The sequence below is a fragment of the Gallus gallus genome, unplaced genomic scaffold (assembly GCF_016699485.2).
Source record: "Gallus gallus isolate bGalGal1 unplaced genomic scaffold, bGalGal1.mat.broiler.GRCg7b scaffold_131, whole genome shotgun sequence".
NCBI classification, from domain to species: Eukaryota; Metazoa; Chordata; class Aves; order Galliformes; family Phasianidae; genus Gallus; species Gallus gallus.
This window is the reverse complement of record NW_024096083.1, coordinates 1-23,651: the sequence shown is the minus strand read 5'-3', so window position 1 is coordinate 23,651 and position 23,651 is coordinate 1. Positions and strand designations below refer to the sequence as shown.

Genomic DNA, 23,651 nt, shown 5'->3' with positions numbered 1-23,651 from the left:
CTCCCCACCCCCCCATCATGTCCCCATGTCCCTCCATGTCCCTCCATGTCCCCACATCTCCCCACCTCCCCACCCCCCATCATGTCCCCATGTCCCTCCATGTCCCCACATGTCCCCACATCTCCCCACCTCCCCACCCCCCATCATGTCCCCATGTCCCTCCATGTCCCTCCATGTCCCCACATGTCCCCACCTCCCCACCCCCCACATGTCCCCATGTCCCTCCATGTCCCTCCATGTCCCCACATGTCCCCACCTCCCCACCCCCCACATGTCCCATGTCCCTCCATGTCCCTCCATGTCCCCACATGTCCCCACCTCCCCCACCCCCCACATGTCCCCATGTCCCTCCATGTCCCCACATGTCCCCACATCTCCCCACCTCCCACCCCCCATCATGTCCCCATGTCCTCCATGTCCCTCCATGTCCCCACATGTCCCCACCTCCCCACCCCCCACATGTCCCCATGTCCCTCCATGTCCCTCCATGTCCCCACATCTCCCCACCTCCCCACCCCCCATCATGTCCCCATGTCCCTCCATGTCCCCACATGTCCCCACATCTCCCCACCTCCCCACCCCCCCACATGTCCCCATGTCCCTCCATGTCCCCACATCTCCCACCTCCCCACCCCCCACATGTCCCCATGTCCCTCCATGTCCCCACATCTCCCCACCTCCCCACCCCCCACATGTCCCCATGTCCCTCCATGTCCCCACGTCCCCACATCTCCCCACCTCCCCACCCCCCCATCACGTCCCCACCTCCCCCCCCCACCCTCCCCCCCCCCCCCCACGTCCCCCCCCCCACGCCCCCCCCCCCCACCTCTCTGCCAGCCGGACGTGTGCCTGCGGCGCGGCGTATTGGCTGGCGGCCCTGGTGAGCTCCTTGGTGATGACGAGCTGCGATACGTCCACGCGGTTACACAGCAGATCCGAGATCACGTCCTGCGCGTGCGCCACCGCGCCCTGCGGGTCCCTATGGGGGACACGGCCTTGGGACCCACAGAGCACCATGGGGCCCTATGGGGGACACGGCCTTGGGACCCACAGAGCCATCACCATGGGCCCCTATGGGGGGACACGGCCTTGGGACCCACAGAGCACCACGGCCCCTATGGGGGGACACGGCCTTGGGACCCACAGAGCACCATGGGCCCCTATGGGGGGACACGGCCTTGGGACCCCCAGAGCACCACGGCCCCTATGGGGGACACGGCCTTGGGACCCACAGAGCACCACGGCCCCTATGGGGGGACACGGCCTTGGGACCCACAGAGCCATCACCATGGGCCCCTATGGGGGGACACGGCCTTGGGACCCACAGAGCCATCACCATGGGCCCCTATGGGGGGACACGGCCTTGGGACCCACAGAGCACCACGGCCCCTATGGGGGGACACGGCCTTGGGACCCACAGAGCACCATGGGCCCCTATGGGGGGACACGGCCTTGGGACCCCCAGAGCACCACGGCCCCTATGGGGGGACACGGCCTTGGGACCCACAGAGCACCACAGCCCCTATGGGGGGACACGGCCTTGGGACCCCCAGAGCAACACGGCCCCTATGGGGGGACACGGCCTTGGGACCCACAGAGCAACACAGCCCCTATGGGGGGACACGGCCTTGGGACCCCCAGAGCCATCACCATGGGCCCCTATGGGGGGACACGGCCTTGGGACCCACAGAGCCATCCCTGGGACCCACAGAGCACCACGGCCCCTATGGGGGGACACGGCCTTGGGACCCACAGAGCACCACGGCCCCTATGGGGGGACACGGCCTTGGGACCCACAGAGCACCACGGCCCCTATGGGGGGACACGGCCTTGGGACCCACAGAGCACCATGGGCCCCTATGGGGGGACACGGCCTTGGGACCCCCAGAGCACCACGGCCCCTATGGGGGGACACGGCCTTGGGACCCACAGAGCACCACGGCCCCTATGGGGGGGACACGGCCTTGGGACCCCCCAGAGCAACACGGCCCCTATGGGGGGGACACGGCCTTGGGACCCACAGAGCAACACAGCCCCTATGGGGGACACGGCCTTGGGACCCCCAGAGCAACACGGCCCCTATGGGGGGGACACGGCCTTGGGACCCACAGAGCAACACAGCCCCTATGGGGGGACACGGCCTTGGGACCCCCAGAGCCATCACCATGGGCCCCTATGGGGGGACACGGCCTTGGGACCCACAGAGCCATCCCTGGGACCCACAGAGCACCACGGCCCCTATGGGGGGACACGGCCTTGGGACCCACAGAGCACCACGGCCCCTATGGGGGGACACGGCCTTGGGACCCACAGAGCACCACGGCCCCTATGGGGGGACACGGCCTTGGGACCCACAGAGCACCATGGGCCCCTATGGGGGGACACGGCCTTGGGACCCCCAGAGCACCACGGCCCCTATGGGGGGACACGGCCTTGGGACCCACAGAGCACCACGGCCCCTATGGGGGGACACGGCCTTGGGACCCCCAGAGCAACACGGCCCCTATGGGGGGACACGGCCTTGGGACCCACAGAGCAACACAGCCCCTATGGGGGGACACGGCCTTGGGACCCCCAGAGCCATCACCATGGGCCCCTATGGGGGGACACGGCCTTGGGACCCCCAGAGCAACACCGGCCCCTATGGGGGACACGGCCTTGGGACCCACAGAGCACCACGGCCCCCTATGGGGGACACGGCCTTGGGACCCACAGAGCACCACGGCCCCTATGGGGGGACACGGCCTTGGGACCCACAGAGCACCACGGCCCCTATGGGGGGACACGGCCTTGGGACCCACAGAGCAACACGGCCCCTATGGGGGGACACGGCCTTGGGACCCACAGAGCACCACGGCCCCTATGGGGGGACACGGCCCTTGGGACCCACAGAGCCATCACCATGGGCCCCTATGGGGGGACACGGCCTTGGGACCCACAGAGCCATCACCATGGGCCCCTATGGGGGACACGGCCTTGGGACCCACAGAGCACCACGGCCCCTATGGGGGGACACGGCCTTGGGACCCACAGAGCACCACGGCCCCTATGGGGGGACACGGCCTTGGGACCCACAGAGCAACACGGCCCCTATGGGGGGACACGGCCTTGGGACCCCCAGAGCAACACGGCCACTATGGGGGGACACGGCCTTGGGACCCACAGAGCAACACAGCCCCTATGGGGGGACACGGCCTTGGGACCCCCAGAGCCATCACCATGGGCCCCTATGGGGGGACACGGCCTTGGGACCCCCAGAGCAACACGGCCCCTATGGGGGACACGGCCCTTGGGACCCACAGAGCACCACGGCCCCTATGGGGGACACGGCCTTGGGACCCACAGAGCACCACGGCCCCTATGGGGGGACACGGCCTTGGGACCCACAGAGCACCACGGCCCCTATGGGGGGACACGGCCTTGGGACCCACAGAGCAACACGGCCCCTATGGGGGGACACGGCCTTGGGACCCACAGAGCACCACGGCCCCTATGGGGGGACACGGCCTTGGGACCCACAGAGCCATCACCATGGGCCCCTATGGGGGGACACGGCCTTGGGACCCACAGAGCCATCACCATGGGCCCCTATGGGGGGACACGGCCTTGGGACCCACAGAGCACCACGGCCCCTATGGGGGGACACGGCCTTGGGACCCACAGAGCACCACGGCCCCTATGGGGGGACACGGCCTTGGGACCCACAGAGCAACACGGCCCCTATGGGGGGACACGGCCTTGGGACCCCCAGAGCAACACGGCCCCTATGGGGGGACACGGCCTTGGGACCCCCAGAGCACCACGGCCCCTATGGGGGGACACGGCCTTGGGACCCACAGAGCACCACGGCCCCTATGGGGGGGACACGGCCTTGGGACCCCCAGAGCAACACGGCCCCTATGGGGGGACACGGCCTTGGGACCCACAGAGCAACACAGCCCCTATGGGGGGGACACGGCCTTGGGACCCCCAGAGCCATCACCATGGGCCCCTATGGGGGGACACGGCCTTGGGACCCCCAGAGCAACACGGCCCCTATGGGGGACACGGCCTTGGGACCCACAGAGCACCACGGCCCCTATGGGGGACACGGCCTTGGGACCCACAGAGCACCACGGCCCCTATGGGGGGACACGGCCTTGGGACCCACAGAGCACCACGGCCCCTATGGGGGGACACGGCCTTGGGACCCACAGAGCAACACGGCCCCTATGGGGGGACACGGCCTTGGGACCCACAGAGCACCACGGCCCCTATGGGGGGGACACGGGCCTTGGGACCCACAGAGCCATCACCATGGGCCCTATGGGGGGACACGGCCTTGGGACCCACAGAGCCATCACCATGGGCCCCCTATGGGGGGACACGGCCTTGGGACCCACAGAGCACCACGGCCCCTATGGGGGGACACGGCCTTGGGACCCACAGAGCACCACGGCCCCTATGGGGGGACACGGCCTTGGGACCCACAGAGCAACACGGCCCCTATGGGGGGACACGGCCTTGGGACCCCCAGAGCAACACGGCCCCTATGGGGGGACACGGCCTTGGGACCCACAGAGCAACACAGCCCCTATGGGGGGACACGGCCTTGGGACCCCCAGAGCCATCACCATGGGCCCCTATGGGGGGACACGGCCTTGGGACCCCCAGAGCAACACGGCCCCTATGGGGGACACGGCCCTTGGGACCCACAGAGCACCACGGCCCCTATGGGGGACACGGCCTTGGGACCCACAGAGCACCACGGCCCTATGGGGGGACACGGCCTTGGGACCCACAGAGCACCACGGCCCCTATGGGGGGACACGGCCTTGGACCCACAGAGCAACACGGCCCCCTATGGGGGGACACGGCCTTGGGACCCACAGAGCACCACGGCCCCTATGGGGGGACACGGCCTTGGGACCCACAGAGCCATCACCATGGGCCCCTATGGGGGGACACGGCCTTGGGACCCACAGAGCCATCACCATGGGCCCCTATGGGGGGACACGGCCTTGGGACCCACAGAGCACCACGGCCCCTATGGGGGGACACGGCCTTGGGACCCACAGAGCACCACGGCCCCTATGGGGGGACACGGCCTTGGGACCCCACAGAGCAACACGGCCCCTATGGGGGGACACGGCCTTGGGACCCCCAGAGCAACACGGCCCCTATGGGGGGACACGGCCTTGGGACCCCCAGAGCACCACGGCCCCTATGGGGGGACACGGCCTTGGGACCCACAGAGCACCACGGCCCCTATGGGGGGACACGGCCTTGGGACCCCCAGAGCCATCACCATGGGCCCCTATGGGGGGGACATAGACTGGGACCCCCCACAGAGCCATCACTGGAACCCCACAGAGCACCATGGGCCCCTATGGGGGGGGACACAGCCTTGGCACCCCCAGAGCCATCCCTGGGACCCCAAAAGAGCCATCATTGGGACCCCCAAAGAGCCATCTCTGGGACCCCACAGAGCACCATGGGCCCCTATGGGGGGGGGACACAGCCTACACCCCCCTGTGCCCCCCCCCATGTCCTACCCCCCCATGCCCCCCCACGCCCCCCCCCCATGCCCACCTGTGCAGCAGGATGCGCTGCAGACACGTCCCCATATCCCCCCGTGTCCTACCCCCCCATGCCCCCCCCATGTCCCCCCACGCCCCCCCACCTGTGCAGCAGGATGTGCTGCAGACACCCCCCCACGCCCCCCCACGCCCACCTGTGCAGCAGGATGCGCTGCAGACACAACACCCCCATATCCCCCCATGTCCTACCCCTCCCATATCCCCCCATACCCCCCCACACCCCCCCATGTCCCCCCCCCCCACCTGTGCAGCAGGATGCGCTGCAGACCCCCCCACGCCCCCCCACGCCCACCTGTGCAGCAGGATGCGCTGCAGACCCCCCCCATGTGCCCCCCCCCACCTGTGCAGCAGGATGCGCTGCAGACCCCCCCCATGTCCCCCCCCCCACCTGTGCAGCAGGATGCGCTGCAGACCCCCCCATACCCCCCCACGCCCCCCACCTGTGCAGCAGGATGCGCTGCAGACCCCCCCATGCCCCCCCACGCCCACCTGTGCAGCAGGATGCGCTGCAGACCCCCCCACGTGCCCCCCCCCACCTGTGCAGCAGGATGCGCTGCAGACCCCCCCATGTCCCCCCCACGCCCACCTGTGCAGCAGGATGCGCTGCAGACACAACACCCCCATATCCCCCCATGTCCTACCCCTCCCATATCCCCCCATACCCCCCCACACCCCCCCATGTCCCCCCCCCACCTGTGCAGCAGGATGCGCTGCAGACCCCCCCCACGCCCACCTGTGCAGCAGGATGCGCTGCAGACCCCCCCACGCCCACCTGTGCAGCAGGATGCGCTGCAGACCCCCCCATGTGCCCCCCCCCACCTGTGCAGCAGGATGCGCTGCAGACCCCCCCATGTCCCCCCACGCCCCCCACCTGTGCAGCAGGATGCGCTGCAGACCCCCCCCATGTCCCCCCCATGCCCACCTGTGCAGCAGGATGCGCTGCAGACCCCCCCATGTGCCCCCCCCCACCTGTGCAGCAGGATGCGCTGCAGACCCCCCCACGCCCCCCACCTGTGCAGCAGGATGCGCTGCAGACCCCCCCATACCCCCCCACGCCCCCCACCTGTGCAGCAGGATGCGCTGCAGCCCCCCCCATGTCCCCCACGCCCCCCACCTGTGCAGCAGGATGCGCTGCAGACCCCCCCATGCCCACCTGTGCAGCAGGATGCGCTGCAGCAGACCCCCCCACGCCCCCCACCTGTGCAGCAGGATGCGCTGCAGACCCCCCCACGCCCCCCCATGCCCACCTGTGCAGCAGGATGCGCTGCAGACCCCCCCACGCCCCCCCACGCCCACCTGTGCAGCAGGATGCGCTGCAGACCCCCCCATGCCCACCTGTGCAGCAGGATGCGCTGCAGACACGCGCTGACGAGGTTGGCCACGAGGGGGCAGTTGTCGCGCCGCACGGCCTCCATGCCTTTGCAGTCCAGCCTGTCGTGCACGTCCGGCCGCGACGCGAAGCACAGCCCGGCGTAGCGCTTCTTACTGATCAGCAGATACGGCCAATACACCTAAAGGGGGGGGGGCGGGGGGGGCACTGCATTGCCGCCGCGGGGGGCGCGCAGGGGGCACCCCCACGGACGGCCTGGGGACATGGGGACACCTTGGGGACGTGAAGGGGCCATAGGGGCACCTAAGGGACAGCCTGGGAACATGGGGACAGCCAAGGGACACCTAAGGGACAGCCTGGGGACATGGGGACAGACGTAGGGACAGCCTGGGGACATGGGGACACCTTGGGGACAGCCAGGGGACAGCCAGGGGCCATAGGGGCACCTAAGGGACAGCCAGGGGACATGGGGACAGACGTAGGGACAGCCTGGGGACACACAGGGGGCAGCCTGGGGACATAGGGGCACCTAAGGGACAGCCTGGGGACATGGGGACAGACGTAGGGACAGCCTGGGGACACCCCCACGGACAGCCAGGGGCCATAGGGGCACCTAAAGGACAGCCAGGGGACATGGGGACAGATGTAGGGACAGCCTGGGGACATGGGGACAGATGTAGGGACAGCCTGGGGACAGCCAGGGGACATGGGGACAGATGTAGGGACAGCCAGGGGACATGGGGACACCTTGGGGACGTGAAGGGGACAGCCAGGGGCCATAGGGGCACCTAAGGGACAGCCAGGGGACATGGGGACAGACATAGGGACAGCCTGGGGACAGCCTGGGGCCATAGGGACACCGAAGGGACAGCCTGGGGACATGGGGACAGCCAGGGGACATGGGGACAGACGTAGGGACAGCCTGGGGACATGGGGACACCTTGGGGACAGCCAGGGGCCATAGGGGCACCTAAGGGACAGCCAGGGGACATGGAGACAGACATAGGGACAGCCTGGGGACACACAGGGGGCAGCCCGGGGACATAGGGGCACCTAAGGGACAGCCTGGGGACATGGGGACAGACATAGGGACAGCCTGGGGACAGATGTAGGGACAGCCTGGGGACATGGGGACAGACGTAAGGACAGCCTGGGGACAGCCAGGGGACATGGGGACAGATGTAGGGACAGCCTGGGGACATGGGGACACCTTGGGGACGTGAAGGGGACAGCCAGGGGCCATAGGGGCACCTAAGGGACAGCCTGGGGACATGGGGACAGACCTAAGGGACACCTAAGGGACAGCCAGGGGACAGCCAGGGGGCAGCCTGGGGACATAGGGGCACCTTGGGGACAGCCAGAGGACACCCCCACGAACGGCCTGGGGCCAGGGGGGCATCTCGGGGACGTGAAGGGGACGTGGGGACAGACGTAGGGACAGCCTGGGGACAGCCAGGGGCCATAGGGACACCTAAAGGACAGCCAGGGGACATGGGGACACCTTGGGGACAGCCAGGGGACATGGGGACAGACATAGGGACAGCCTGGGGACAGCCAGGGGCCATAGGGACACCTAAGGGACACCTTGGGGACATGGGGACAGACATAGGGACACCTAAGGGACAGCCAAGGGGCACCCCCAGAAACGGCCTGGGGCCATAGGGACACCTTGGGGCCATGCAGGGGACATGGGGACAGACCTGGGGACACCTTGGGGACCCCAAACCCCCTCGGGGACCTCTTGGGGACCCCCAGACCCCCCCTTGGGGACACTTTGGTGACCCCCAAAACCCCCTTGGGAATCCCCAGACCCCCTCGGAGACACTTTGGGGGCCCCCAGATTCCCTTGGGGATCCCTTGGGGACCCCCAGCCCCCCCTGGGGACACTTTGGGGACCCCCAGAGCCCTTTGATGACCCCCCAGACCCCCTCAGGGACCCCCAGACCCCCTTGGGGACCCGTTGAGGACCCCCAGCCCCCCCTTGGGGACACTTTGGGGACTCCCAGATTCCCTTGGGGACACCCAGACCCCCTCGGGGACACTTTGGGGACCCCCAGATTCCCTTGGGGACACCCAGACCCCCTCGGGGACACTTTGGGGACCCCCAAACCCCCTCGGGGACCCCTTGGGGACCCCCAGACCCCCTCGGGGACCCCCAGTCCCCCCTGGGGACACTTTGGGGACCCCCAGCCCCCCCCCTGGGTACACTTTGGGGACTCTCAGATTCCCTTGGGGACCCCCAGACCCCCTCGGGAACACTTTGGGGACCCCCAGATTCCCTTGGGGACCCCCAAACCCCCTCGGGGACCCCCAGTCCCCCCCTGGGGACACTTTGGGGACTCCCAGATTCCCTTGGGGACACCCAGACCCCCTCGGGGACACTTTGGGGACCCCCAAACCCCCTCGGGGACCCCTTGGGGACCCCCAGACCCCCTCGGGGACCCCCAGTCCCCCCCTGGGGACACTTTGGGGACCCCCAGCCCCCCCCTTGGGGACACTTTGGGGACCCCCAGATTCCCTTGGGGACCTCCAGACCCCCTCGGGGACACTTTGGGAACCCCAAAACCCCCTCGGGGACCCCTTGGGGACCCCAAGACCCCCTCGGGAACACTTTGGGAACCCCAAACCCCCTCGGGGACCCCTTGGGGACCCCCAGACCCCCTCGGGGACACTTTGGGGACCCCCAAACCCCCTTGGGGACCCCAGCCCCCCCTGAGGACACTTTGGGGACCTCCAGCCCCCCCCTTGGGGACACTTTGGGGACCCCAAACCCCCTCAGGGACCCCTTGGGGACCCCCAGCCCCCCCTGGGGACACTTTGGGGTGCCATGGTGGGCAGGCGGCGCCCCCCACCTTCTCGAACTCCAGTTTGATGGGGGGGGGGAAGTGGGACGACACCCACACGGCCGCCTCCCGGCCCAGAGCCATCGCCTCCGCCACCGTGGGGACACCCAGGTGACACATCACCGAGTCCGTGTCACCGTACACCACCTGCACGAGGGGGCAGTGGGGGTAATGGGGGCAGTGGGGGCAATGGGGGCAATGGGGGCAGTGGGGACATTGGGGGTAATGGGGGCAATGGGGACAGTGGGGGTAATGGGGGCAGTGGGGACAGTGGGGGCAATGGGGACAATGGGGGCAGTGGGGACATTGGGGGTAATGGGGGCGATGGGGACAGTGGGGGCAATTGGGGCATTGGGGACACTGGGGACACCCAGGTGACACATCACCGAGTCCGTGTCACCGTACACCACCTGCACGAGGGGGCAGTGGGGGTAATGGGGGCAGTGGGGGCAATGGGGACAATGGGGGCAATGGGGGCAATGGGGACAGTGGGGACATTGGGGGTAATGGGGGCAATGGGGACAGTGGGGACATTGGGGGCAATGGGGACAGTGGGGGCAATGGGGGCGATGGGGACAGTGGGGGCAATTGGGGCAGTGGGGACAGTGGGGGCAATGGGGGTAATGGGGGTAATGGGGGCAATGGGGACATTGGGGGTAATGGGGGCAGTGGGGACAGAGGGGACATTGGGGGTAATGGGGGCAATGGGGACAGTGGGGGCAATGCAGATAATGGGGGCAATGGGGGCAATGGGGACAATGGGGGTAATGGGGGCAGTGGGGGCAATGGGGGCAGTGGGAACAGTGGGGACATTGGGAGTAATGGGGGCAATGGGGACAGTGGGGACAATGGGGACAGTGGGGAGTATGGGGGCAATGGGGGCAATGGGGGCAATGGGGGACAATGGGGACAGTGGGGGCGATGGGGACAGTGGGGGCAATTGGGGGCAATTGGGGCAGCGGAGACAATGGGGGCAATGGAGGCAATGGGGGCTTTGGGGGCATTGGTGGCAATGGGGACAATGGGGGCTTTGGGGGCAATGGGGACAGTGGGGACAATGGGGCCCCCATGTCTGCCCCACAGAGACCCCAAAGCTGCCCCATAGGGCCCCCCCACCCCACCCACCCCCCATAGAGACCCCACCCCCGCCCCATAGAAACCCCCCTGCCCCATAGCGGCCCACCCCGCCCCATAGGGCTCCCTCCGCCCCATAGAGATCCCCCCCTGCCCCATAGCGCCCCCCCACCAGGGCATCCACTGGGTATCCCTGTGCCCCATAGAGCCCCCCACCCCATAGAGACCCCCCCCCTGCCCCATAGGGTCCCCCCCGCCCCATAGCACCCCCCAACTTGGCATCCACTGGGAACCCCTGTGCCCCACAGACCCCCCCCCGCCCCATAGCGCCCCCTGCCCCATAGCACCCCCCACCTTGGCATCCACTGGGTATCCCTGTGCCCCATAGAGTCCCATAGCGCCCCATAGAGACCCCCCCTGCTCCACAGAACCCCCTGCCCCATAGGAATCCCCCTCCTGCCCCATAGCGCCCCCCGCCCCATAGCGCCCCCCGCCCCATAGCGCCCCCCACCTTGGCATCCGCGGGGTACCCCTGTGCCCCATAGTGCCCCCCCCGCCCCATAGCGCCCCCCGCCCCATAGCACCCCCCACCTTGGCATCCGCGGGGTACCCCTGTGCCCCACAGACCCCCCCCCCGCCCCATAGCGCCCCCCGCCCCATAGCGCCCCCCACCTTGGCGTCCGCGGGGTACCCCTGTGCCCCATAGTGTCCCCCCGCCCCATAGCGCCCCCCGCCCCATAGCGCCCCCCACCTTGGCGTCCGCGGGGTACCCCTGTGCCCCATAGTGTCCCCCCGCCCCATAGCGCCCCCCGCCCCATAGCGCCCCCCACCTTGGCGTCCGCGGGGTACCCCTGTGCCCCATAGTGTCCCCCCGCCCCATAGCGCCCCCCGCCCCATAGCGCCCCCCACCTTGGCGTCCGCGGGGTACCCCTGTGCCCCATAGTGTCCCCCCGCCCCATAGCGCCCCCCCGCCCCATAGCGCCCCCCACCTTGGCGTCCGCGGGGTACCCATTTGCCACACAGAAGTGCGACTCCACCAATTGCTGCGTGCGCTCAATCATCTGCCGGCCGAACCCCGTCACGCTCTGCGGGGTCACGGGGTCAGGGGTCAGAGGTCACGGGGTCAGGGGGTCAGAGGTCACGGGGTCAGGGGTCACATGGTCAGGGGCCACAGGGGGGCACTGGGGGTCAATGGAGACATCGTAGGGGCAGAACCATGGCGTACTTATGGGGCAGCTTCTGGGCTATCCTGGGGGGGTCTTATGGGGGAGGTGGGGGACACTTGTGGGGCAGCTGTGGGGCAGTTACGGGGCAGTTATGGGGCAGCTGTGGGGCAGTTATGGGGCAGTTGTGGGGCAGTTATGGGGCAGTTATGGGGCAGTTACAGGGCAGTTACGGGGCAGTTACGGGGCAGTTACGGGGCAGTTATGGGGCAGTTGTGGGGCAGTTATGGGGCAGTTATGGGGCAGCTGTGGGGCAGTTGTGGGGCAGTTACGGGGCAGTTATGGGTCACTGATGGGGCAGTTGTGGGGCAGTTACGGGGCGCACCTGCGAGATCTCGAGGCACGGCAGCCGCCCCGCCTGCGCCCCGGTGAAGCCGTACACGGAGTTGGCGCTGACTTTGAGCGCCATCTGCCGGCCGTCCAGGACATGACGCCGGAACGGGTCCGTCTCCCGCGACAGCTCCTCCTTCGCCCTGCCGGGACGCGCCGCTGCCGCCGCCGCCGCACGGACCGCACGGACCATATGGTCCATAGCCCATAGGGACCCCACACAGATCCCAAAGCCCAGAGGGACCCCACAGAGACCCCATAGGGACCCCATACAGATCCCATAGGGACCCCACACAGATCCCAAAGCCCAGAGGGACCCCACAGAGACCCCATAGGGACCCCATACAGATCCCATAGGGACCCCATAGGGGACCCCACACAGATCCCAAAGCCCAGAGGGACCCCACAGAGACCCCATAGGGACCCCACACAGATCCCAAAGCCCAGAGGGACCCCATAGGGACCCCATACAGATCCCAAAGCCCAGAGGGACCCCACAGGGACCCCATAGGGACCCCACACAGATCCCAAAGCCCAGAGGGACCCCACAGGGACCCCATAGGGACCCCACACAGATCCCAAAGCCCAGAGGGACCCCACAGAGACCCCATAGGGACCCCACACAGATCCCAAAGCCCAGAGGGACCCCACAGAGACCCCAGAGGGACCCCACACAGATCCCAAAGCCCAGAGGGACCCCACAGAGACCCCATAGGGACCCCATACAGATCCCATAGGGACCCCATAGGGACCCCATACAGATCCCAAAGCCCAGAGGGACCCCACAGGGACCCCATAGGGACCCCACACAGATCCCAAAGCCCAGAGGGACCCCACAGAGACCCCAGAGGGACCCCACACAGATCCCAAAGCCCAGAGGGACCCCATAGGGACCCCATACAGATCCCAAAGCCCAGAGGGACCCCACAGAGACCCCAGAGGGACCCCACGCAGCCCGCGCGGAACACATACGGACCCCACAGAGATCCCAAAACCCAGAGGGAACCCATAGGGACCCCACACAGCCCACAGCCCATAGGGACCCCATACGGACCCCACACAGCCCGCAGGGACCCAAACCCCATAGGGACCCCAGAGGGACCCCAGAGGGATCCCAAAGCCCATAGGGACCCCATATGGACCCCCGCAGCCCCCCCACCCCACGGGGACCCCACAGCCCCCTCACCCCATAGGGACCCCATAGGCCCCCCCACCCCATAGAGACCCCACAGTCCTCCTAACCCATAGGGACCCCACAGCCCCCTCCACCCCATGGGGATCCCATAGGACCCCCACCCCACAGGAACCCCTCATCCCCCCACCCCACAGGAACCCCTCATCCCCCCCACCCCATAGGGACCCCTCATCCCCCCCACCCCATAGGACCCCCACCCCACAGGAACCCCTCATCCCCCCACCTGCGCCGCGCCGCCAGCAGTCCCTCGAGGATGCGGGGCAGCAGCCCACGGCGCACCGCCGCCGTCACAAAGAGATCCCCCGTGGGGGTGCGGATGTAATCCGTGGGGCTCAGCCTATGGGGCAGGCAGTCAGCGCCCCATAGCGCCCCATAGGGCCGCAGAGAGCCCATATGGCCCCATAGGGCCCACAGAGCCCCAAGGGGCCCCGTAGAGCCTCATGGAGTCCATAGAGCCCCATAGCGCCCCATACAGCCCCATAGCACCCCACAGAGCCCCACAGAGCCCCATAGCACCCCACAGAACCCCATAGAGCCCCACAGCACCCCACAGAACCCCAAAGAGCCCATAGTGCCCCCATAGAGCCCATAGAGCCCCATAGTGCCCACAGAGCCCCATAGAGCCTCATGGAGTCCATAGAGCCCCAGAGCGCCCCATAGAGCCCCATAGCGCATGACCCCATGACCCCACTGATCCCCCATGACCCCATGACCCCCCGTGACCCCGTGACCCCCCATGACCCGTCTGACCCCCCATATCTCCAATGACCCCATGACCCCCATGACCCCCCATGACCCTCCGTGACCCCTCTGACCCTCCATGACCCCCCATGGCCCCTCTAACCCTCCATGACCTCACTGATCCCCCATGACCCCATGACCCCCGTGACCCCATATGACCCCATGACCCCCGTGACCCCATGACCCCATGACCCCGTGACCCCATATGACCCCGTGACCCCCGTGACCCCATATGACCCCGTGACCCCCCATGACCCCATATGACCCCGTGACCCCCGTGACCCCATATGACCCCATGACCCCGTGACCCCATATGACCCCGTGACCCCCCGTGACCCCATATGACCCCGTGACCCCCGTGACCCCATATGACCCCATGACCCCGTGACCCCATATGACCCCGTGACCCCATATGACCCCGTGACCCCCCGTGACCCCCCTGACCCGTAGCGCTGCGCGGCGCCGGGCGGCAGCAGAGTGGTGTAGCACAGATTGTGGGCCATCATAATGGAGGGGTACAGAGAGCTGAAGTCCAACGTGGCGATGGGGGACTCGTAGTAACTGCGGGCAGCAACCGGGACAGCGGGGACAGAGGGGGGACATCAGGGGGACAGCATGGGGACATCGAGGGGACAGAGGGGGGACATCGAGGGGACATCGGGGGGACATCAGGGGGACATTGAGGGGACATCGAGGGGACATCGGGGGGACAGCATGGGGACAGCATGGGGACATTGAGGGGACAGCAATGGGGACATTGAGGGGACATCGAGGGGACATTGAGGGGACATCGAGGGGACAGCGGGGGGACATTGAGGGGACATCGAGGGGACAGCGGGGGGACATCAGGGGGACATTGAGGGGACATCGAGGGGACAGCGGGGGGACATCGAGGGGACATCGAGGGGACATCGGGGGGACAGCATGGGGACAGCGGGGGGACATCGGAAGGACATCGAGGGGACATTGAGGGGACATCGAGGGGACAGCGGGGGGACATCGAGGGGACAGCGGGGGGACATTGAGGGGACATTGAGGGGACATCGAGGGGGACAGCAATGGGGACAGCATGGGGACATCGAGGGGACATTGGGGGGACAGCAATGGGGACATCGAGGGGACAGCATGGGGACAGCATGGGGACATCGGGGGGACATTGGGGGGACAGCAATGGGGACAGCGTGGGGACATCATGGGGACAGCATGGGGACATTGGGGGGACATTGAGGGGACATCATGGGGACAGCATGGGGACATTGGGGGGACATTGAGGGGACAGCAGGGGGACAGCGGGGGGACATCGAGGGGACATTGAGGGGACAGCAGGGGGACATTGAGGGGACAGCATGGGGACATCGAGGGGACAGCAATGGGGACAGCATGGGGACATCGAGGGGACATTGGGGGGACAGCAATGGGGACATCGAGGGGACAGCATGGGGACATCGAGGGGACATTGAGGGGACAGCAATGGGGACAGCGGGGGGACAGCGGGGGGACAGCAATGGGGACAGCGTGGGGACATCAGGGGGACATCGAGGGGACATCGAGGGGACAGCGGGGGGACAGAGGGGGGACATTGAGGGGACATTGAGGGGACATCGAGGGGACAGCAATGGGGGGACAACAATGGGGACAGCATGGGGACATCGAGGGGACATCGGGGGGACAGCGGGGGGACATTGAGGGGACATCAAGGGGACAGCGGGGGGACATCGAGGGGACATCGAGGGGACATCGGGGGGACAGCATGGGGACATTGAGGGGACATCGAGGGGACATCGAGGGGACAGCATGGGGACAGCGGGGGGACATCGGAGGGACATCGAGGGGACAGCATGGGGACATTGAGGGGACAGCAATGGGGACATTGAGGGGACATCGGGGGGACATTGAGGGGACATCGAGGGGACAGCAATGGGGACAGCATGGGGACATCGAGGGGACAGCGGGGGGACATTGAGGGGACAGCATGGGGACAGCAATGGGGACGGCATGGGGACATCGAGGGGACATCGAGGGGACAGCGGGGGGACATCAGGGGGACAGCGGGGGGACATCAGGGGGACAGCATGGGGACATCGAGGGGACATTGAGGGGACATAGAGGGGACAGCGGGGGGACATCAGGGGGACATTGAGGGGACATTGAGGGGACATCGAGGGGACAGCATGGGGACATCGAGGGGACATTGGGGGGACAGCAATGGGGACATCGAGGGGACAGCGTGGGGACAGCATGGGGACATCGGGGGGACATTGAGGGGACAGCAGGGGGGACAGCGGGGGGACATCGAGGGGACATTGAGGGGACATTGAGGGAACATCGAGGGGACAGCGGGGGGACAGAGGGGGGACATTGAGGGGACATCGAGGGGACAGCAATGGGGGGACAACAATGGGGACAGCAATGGGGACACACTGGGGATAAAAGTGGGACATTGGGGACACATTGGGGGACACATTGGGGACACACTGGGGATATTGGGGACACATTGGGGACACATTTGGGGACACTGGGGAGACATTGGGGATATTGGGGACGTTGGGGACACGTAGGGGACACACGGGGGACATGTAGGGGATATTAGGGACATTCAGGACACATTGGGGATTTATTGGGGACACATTGGGGACACGTTGGGGACATTGGGGACACATTGGGGACACATTGGGGACATTGGGGACACATTGGGGACACATTGGGGACACATTGGGGACGTTGGGGACATTGGGGACACATTGGGGACACATTGGGGACATTGGGGGACACATTGGGGACACATTGGGGACACATTGGGGACACATTGGGGACACATTGGGGACGTTGGGGACACATTGGGGACACATTGGGGACACATTGGGGACACATTGGTGGCGCTGCTCACCCCTTCTTGGGCTCAATGACGGGTGGCGCCCTCAAAGTCATCGCCGCCCTCAGCCTTCACCACCGGCAGCAGCAGATCCTCCTGCATGGCCTGCGGGCAGCGGGGGGGCATTGGGAGGGCATTGGGGGGCACCGGGGGACATCGGGGGGCATTGGGGGACATCGGGGGGGGGGGGGCATTGCGGGGGACACCGGGGGACATCGGGGGGACATCGGGGGGACATCGGGGGGACATTGGGGGACATCGGGGGGGACACCATGGGACATTAGGGGACATCGGGGGGCATCAGGGGGACACCATGGGACATTGCGGGGGACACCATGGGGACACCGGGGGACATCGGGGGGGACACCACGGGACATCAGGGGACATCGGGGGGACATTGGGGGACATCAGGGGGGGCAGCGGGGGACATCGGGAGGACATTGGGGGGACATTGGGGGACATCGGGGGGGGCATTGGGGGACATCGGGGGGACATCGGGGGGGCATTGGGGGACATCGGGGGGACATTGGGGGACATCGGGGGGGACATCGGGGGACACCATGGGGACATCGGGGGGGCATTGGGGGACATCGGGGGACATTGGGGGGACATTGGGGGACATCAGGGGGCATCGGGGGGACATTGGGGGACATCGGGGGGGGACAACCGGGGGACATCGGGGGGACATTATGGGGACACATTGGGGACATCGTAGGGACACTGTGGGGACACTGTAGGGACACCGCGGGGACATCGTAGGGACACCGTGGGGACACCGTGGGGACACCGTGGGGACACCGTGGGGACGCTGCCACCCCCCGTCCCCTCCCCCCATCGCTGTCACCGTCCCGGTGTCACCCAAACCTTCTGTGTCCCCATGGCCACATCCCACCCAATGTCCCCATGTCCCCATGTCCCCACGTCCCCCCATGTCCCCAATGTCCCCATGTCCCAATGTCCCCCATGTCCCCACGTCCCCCCATGTCCCCCAATGTCCCCATGCCCCCCATGTCCCAATGTCCCCATGTCCCCCCATGTCCCCCCATGTCTGAGCAGCTGTGCCACCACCTTGACCTGCTGTCCCCATGTCCCCATGTCCCCCCATGTCCCCCATGTCCCCATGTTCCCACATCCCCCCACGTCCCCCCATGTCCCCATGTCCCCCATGTCCCAATGTCCCCATGTCCCCCATGCCCCCCCATGTCCCCCATGTCCCCCCATGTCCCCCTGCTGTCCCCATGTCCCCCATGTCCCCATGTCCCCCCATGTCCCCATCCCACCTATGTCCCCCCACATCCCCACGTCCCCCCCTGTCCCCCCCCCGTCCCCACCTGTCTGAGCAGCTGTGCCACCACCTTCACCTGCTGTCCCCATGTCCCCATGTCCCCCCACATCCCCATGTCCCCCAATGTCCCCATGTCCCCCCATGTCCCCCCACATCCCCATGTCCCCCCATGTCCCCACGTCCCCCCACACCCCCCCATGCCCCCACCTGTCTGAGCAGCTGTGCCACCACCTTCACCTGCTGTCCCCACGTCCCCATGCCCCCCATGTCCCCATGTCCCCCCACATCCCCCCACACCCCCCCATGCCCCCACCTGTCTGAGCAGCTGTGCCACCACCTTCACCTGCTGTCCCCATGTCCCCACATCCCCCTGCTGTCCCCATGTCCCCCAATGTCCCCATGTCCCCCAATGTCCCCATGTCCCCCCACATCCCCATGTCCCCATGTCCCCCCACGTCCCCCCACACCCCCCCATCCCCACCTGTCTGAGCAGCTGTGCCACCACCTTCACCTGCTGTCCCCATGTCCCCATGTCCCCCATGTCCCCCCACATCCCCATGTCCCCCCATGTCCCCATGCCCCCCCATGTCCCCATGCCCCCCATGTCCCCCCACATCCCCATGTCCCCCCATGTCCCCCCACGTCCCCCCCTGTCCCCCCCATGCCCCCACCTGTCTGAGCAGCTGTGCCACCACCTTCACCTGCTGTCCCCATGTCCCCATGCCCCCCATGTCCCCCATGTCCCCATGTTCCCACATCCCCCCACGTCCCCCCATGTCCCCATGCCCCCCCATGTCCCCCATGTCCCCCCATGTCCCCCTGCTGTCCCCATGTCCCCCATGTCCCCATGTCCCCCCATGTCCCCATCCCACCTATGTCCCCCCACATCCCCACGTCCCCCCCTGTCCCCCCCCCGTCCCCACCTGTCTGAGCAGCTGTGCCACCACCTTGACCTGCTGTCCCCATGTCCCCATGTCCCCCCAATGTCCCCCCATGTCCCCATGTCCCCCCATGTCCCCCCATGTCCCCCCATGTCCCCATGTCCCCCCATGTCCCCATGTCCCCATGTCCCCCCACGTCCCCCCCCATGCCCCCACCTGTCTGAGCAGCTGTGCCACCACCTTCACCTGCTGTCCCCATGTCCCCACATCCCCCTGCTGTCCCCATGTCCCCATGTCCCCCCACGTCCCCATGTCCCCCCATGTCCCCACATCCCCCCACACCCCCCATGCCCCCACCTGTCTGAGCAGCTGTGCCACCACCTTGACCTGCTGTCCCCATGTCCCCCCATGTCCCCATGTCCCCATGTCCCCCATGTCCCCCCATGTCCCCACATCCCCCCACACCCCCCCATGCCCCCACCTGTCTGAGCAGCTGTGCCACCACCTTGACCTGCTGTCCCCATGTCCCCATGTCTCCCAATGTCCCCCCATGTCCCCATGTCCCCACATCCCCCCACACCCCCCCATCCCCACCTGTCTGAGCAGCTGTGCCACCACCTTCACCTGCTGTCCCCATGTCCCCACATCCCCCTGCTGTCCCCATGTCCCCATGTCCCCCCATGTCCCCATGTCCCCACATCCCCCCACACCCCCCATGCCCCCACCTGTCTGAGCAGCTGTGCCACCACCTTGACCTGCTGTCCCCCGCGCCAGCAGGTAGCGCAGAGGGACGCCGGTGACGCGCGCCATCTCCACGTGGTTCACCAACACCATCAGCCGCTCCAACAGCCGCAGCGGCAGCACTGCGTCCTTCAGGCAGTACAGCGCCAGGCGGCGCCGCGTCTGATCCGAGCCGTGCTGGGGGGGATATGGGGGGTCAGAGGTCAGGGGTCAGAGATCAGGGGTCAGGGGGGTGATGGGGGATATGGGGGTTATGGGGTGATGATGGGGGTCCTTCAGGCAGTACAGCGCCAGGCGGCGCCGCGTCTGATCCGAGCCGTGCTGGGGGGGATATGGGGGGTCAGGGGTCAGGGGTCAGGGGGGTGATGGGGGGATGGGGGATATGGGGTGATGGGGGATAGGGGGTGATGGGGGTCCTTCAGGTAGGTCGGTGATGATGCTATGGAGTACATGGGACCATATGGGGGCCATTTGGGGCCATATAGGATCACCTGTAGGTCGGTGATGATGCTATGGGGTACATGGGGCCATTTGGGGCCATATGGGGCCATATAGGGCCATATAGGATCACCTGTAGGTCGGTGATGATGCTATGGGGTACATGGGGCCATTTGGGGCCATATAGGGCCATATAGGATCACCTGTAGGTCGGTGATGATGCTATGGGGTACATGGGGCCATTTGGGGTCATATAGGGCCATATAGGGTCACCTGTAGGTCGGTGATGATGCTATGGGGTACATGGGGCCATATGGGGCCATTTGGGGCCATATAGGGCCATATAGGATCACCTGTAGGTCGGTGATGATGCTATGGGGTACGTCCTCCTTCTGCTCGTGCAGGAAATGCGCGCTGACCGCATTGAGGGTATAGGAGCGCAGTTTGTGCTCCCGCAGCAGCACCTGGGGGGGTTTGGGGGGGTTTGGGGTTTTGGGGGGGGGTTTGGGGTTTTGGGGGGGGTCGGAGGGTTTGGGGGGGGAGGGGGGGCAGCCGTGTCAGCCTCTGTGTCACCCCCCGGTCCCACTGTCACCCCCCTCTGTCACCGTCAGCCCATTGTCAGCCCCCATCCCAATGTCCCCCCCCAACCCCATTACCACCACCCCCATCCCACTGTCCCCCCCACCCCATTACCCCCATTAACCCCCCATTACCCCCATTAACCCCCCATTACCCCCATTGCCCCCATTACCCCCATTGCCCCCATTACCCCCACTGCCCCCCCACCCCATTACCCAACGCCCCATTACCCCCCCCCGCATTGCCCCACTGCCCCCCATATCCCCCCACCCCATTCCCCCCCATTGCCCCCACTGCCCCCCATGTTCCCCCACTCCAAGGCCCCCCCTTGCCCCCCATAACCCCCACCCCATTGCCCCCCATATCCCCCCTCCCCATTACCCCCATTGCCCCCATATCCCCCCCACCCCACTGCCCCCTTGCCCCCCACCCTATTGGCCCCCACTGCCCCCATTGCCCCCCATGTCCCCCCACCCCATTGCTCCCCATTGCCCCCACTTCCCCCTATATCCCCCACCCATTGCCCCCCCACCCCACTGCCCCCATTGCCCCCCATATCCCCCCTCCCCATTACCCCCATTGCCCCCCATATCCCCCCACCCCACTGCCCCATTGCCTCCCCACCCTATTGCCCCCCACTGCCCCCATTGCCTCCCATATTCCCCCCACCCCATTGCCCCCATTGCCCCCTACTGCCCCCTACTGCCCCCCATATCCCCCCCACCCCATTCCCCCCCTTGCCCCCATTGCCCCCCATAACCCCCCCACCCCATTGCTCCCCATTGCCCCCACATCCCCCACTGCCCCCCATATGCCCCCACCCCATTCCCCCCCTTTGTCCCCCATAACCCCCCCACCCCATTGCCCCCATTGCCCCCCACTGTCCCCCATATCCCCCCACCCCATTCCCCCCCCTTGCTCCTGCTGCTCCCCACTGCCCCCCATATCCCCCCCACCCCATTCCCCCCTTTGCCCCCCATAGCCCCCCATATCCCCCTATAACCCCCCCACCCCATTGCCCCCCTTGCCCCCCATATCCCCCCACCCCATTCCCCCCCCTTGCTCCTGCTGCCCCCCACTGCCCCCCATATTCCCCCCACCCCATTGCCCCCATTGCCCCCCTTGCCCCCCATATCCCCCCACCTCATTACCCCCCCTTGCCCCCTCTGCCCCCCCTATCCCCCCCACCGCACTGCCCCCATTGCCCCCCATATCCCCCCACCCCACTGCCCCCTACTGCCCCCCATATCCCCCCCAACCCATTGCCCCCCCCACCCCATGTCCCCCACTGCCCCCCCTATCCCCCCCACCGCACCGCCCCCTTCGCCCCCCACCTGCAGGAGGTCGATGGTGACTCTGCCTCAGCCGTCACCACTTTGGTGTCCCTGCGGCCCAACTGGCGCGACTGGAAGGAGGCGTCGCGCAGCTGCGAGCGGCGGCCCCGAATGCGGCCCAGGAACGGGAAGGACGAGACCTGGGGGGGCGCCATGGGGCTCCATGGGGCAGCTATGGGGCCGCCATGGGGTCTATGGGGCAGCTATGGGGCTGCCATGGGGCTCTAGGGGGCAGCTATGGGGCCGCCATGGGGATCTAGGGGGCAGCCATGGGGCTCTAGGGGGCAGCTATGGGGCCGCCATGGGGCTCTAGGGGGCAGCTATGGGGCCGCCATGGGCATCTATGGGGCCACCATGGGGCTCTATGGGGCAGCTATGGGTCTGCTATGGGTCCCCCTATGAGGCTCTATGGGTCTGCTATGGGTCCCACCATAGGGCTCTGTAGGGCAGCTCTGGGTCCCGCTATGGGGCAGCTCTGGGTCCCCCTATAGGGCTCTATGGGGCAGCTCTGGGTCCCGCTATGGGGGCTCTGTGGGGCAGCTCTGGGTCCCACCATGGGGCTCTACGGGGAAGCTCTGGGTTCCGCTATGGGGCAGCTCTGGGTCCCCCTATAGGGCTCTATGGGGCAGCTCTGGGTCCCGCTATGGGGCAGCTGTGGGTCCCGCTATGGGGCTGTATGGGGCAAGCTCTGGGTCCCGCTATGGGGCAGCTCTGGGTCCCGCTATGGGGCTGTATGGGGCAGCTCTGGGTCCCGCTATGGAGCAGCTCTGGTCCCGCTATGGGGCAGCTGTGGGTCCCACCATGGGGCTCTATGGGGCACATATGGGTCCCCCTATAGGGCTGTATGGGGCAGCTGTGGGTCCCGCTATGGGCAGCTGTGGGTCCCGCTATGGGCTGTATGGGCCCGCTGTGGGTCGGCCGTGGGGCGCACCCTGAGCACGTCGGCGCGCTGCATGAGGTAGGGCAGGTCGAAGTTCTGGATGTTGTACCCCGTGATGACGTCGGGGTCCACAATGCGCACAAACTCCGCCCACGACTGCAAAGGGACCCCAAAAGTGACGGACCCCAAAACCGCCCCAAACGGCCCCCAAAACCGCCCCCAAAAGAGCCCCCAAAACGGCCCCCAAAAACAGCCCCCGAAACAGCCCAGAGCGCCCCAAAGGACCCCACGGTTCCCCAAAAACCGCCCCACAAATGACCCACTGG

At 67.1% G+C, this 23,651-nt stretch overlaps 1 protein-coding gene across 1 annotated transcript; it reads right to left on the bottom strand.

Moving 5' to 3' along the window:
• Positions 1 to 811: 811 nt before the first annotated feature.
• Positions 812 to 23,640, bottom strand: POLD1 (DNA polymerase delta 1, catalytic subunit; the record flags this gene model as incomplete). Its single annotated transcript, XM_040657325.1, is given in 15 exon segments — positions 812 to 979; positions 6,915 to 7,090; positions 9,762 to 9,899; positions 11,816 to 11,911; positions 12,375 to 12,522; positions 13,798 to 13,911; positions 14,760 to 14,876; positions 17,203 to 17,222; positions 17,224 to 17,292; positions 19,948 to 19,980; positions 20,113 to 20,271; positions 20,886 to 20,996; positions 22,446 to 22,474; positions 22,477 to 22,585; positions 23,377 to 23,640. Coding segments are annotated over 15 exon segments (1,751 nt in total), but the record flags the coding sequence as incomplete, so codon positions are not given.
• Between the last annotated feature and the right edge of the window lie 11 nt (positions 23,641 to 23,651).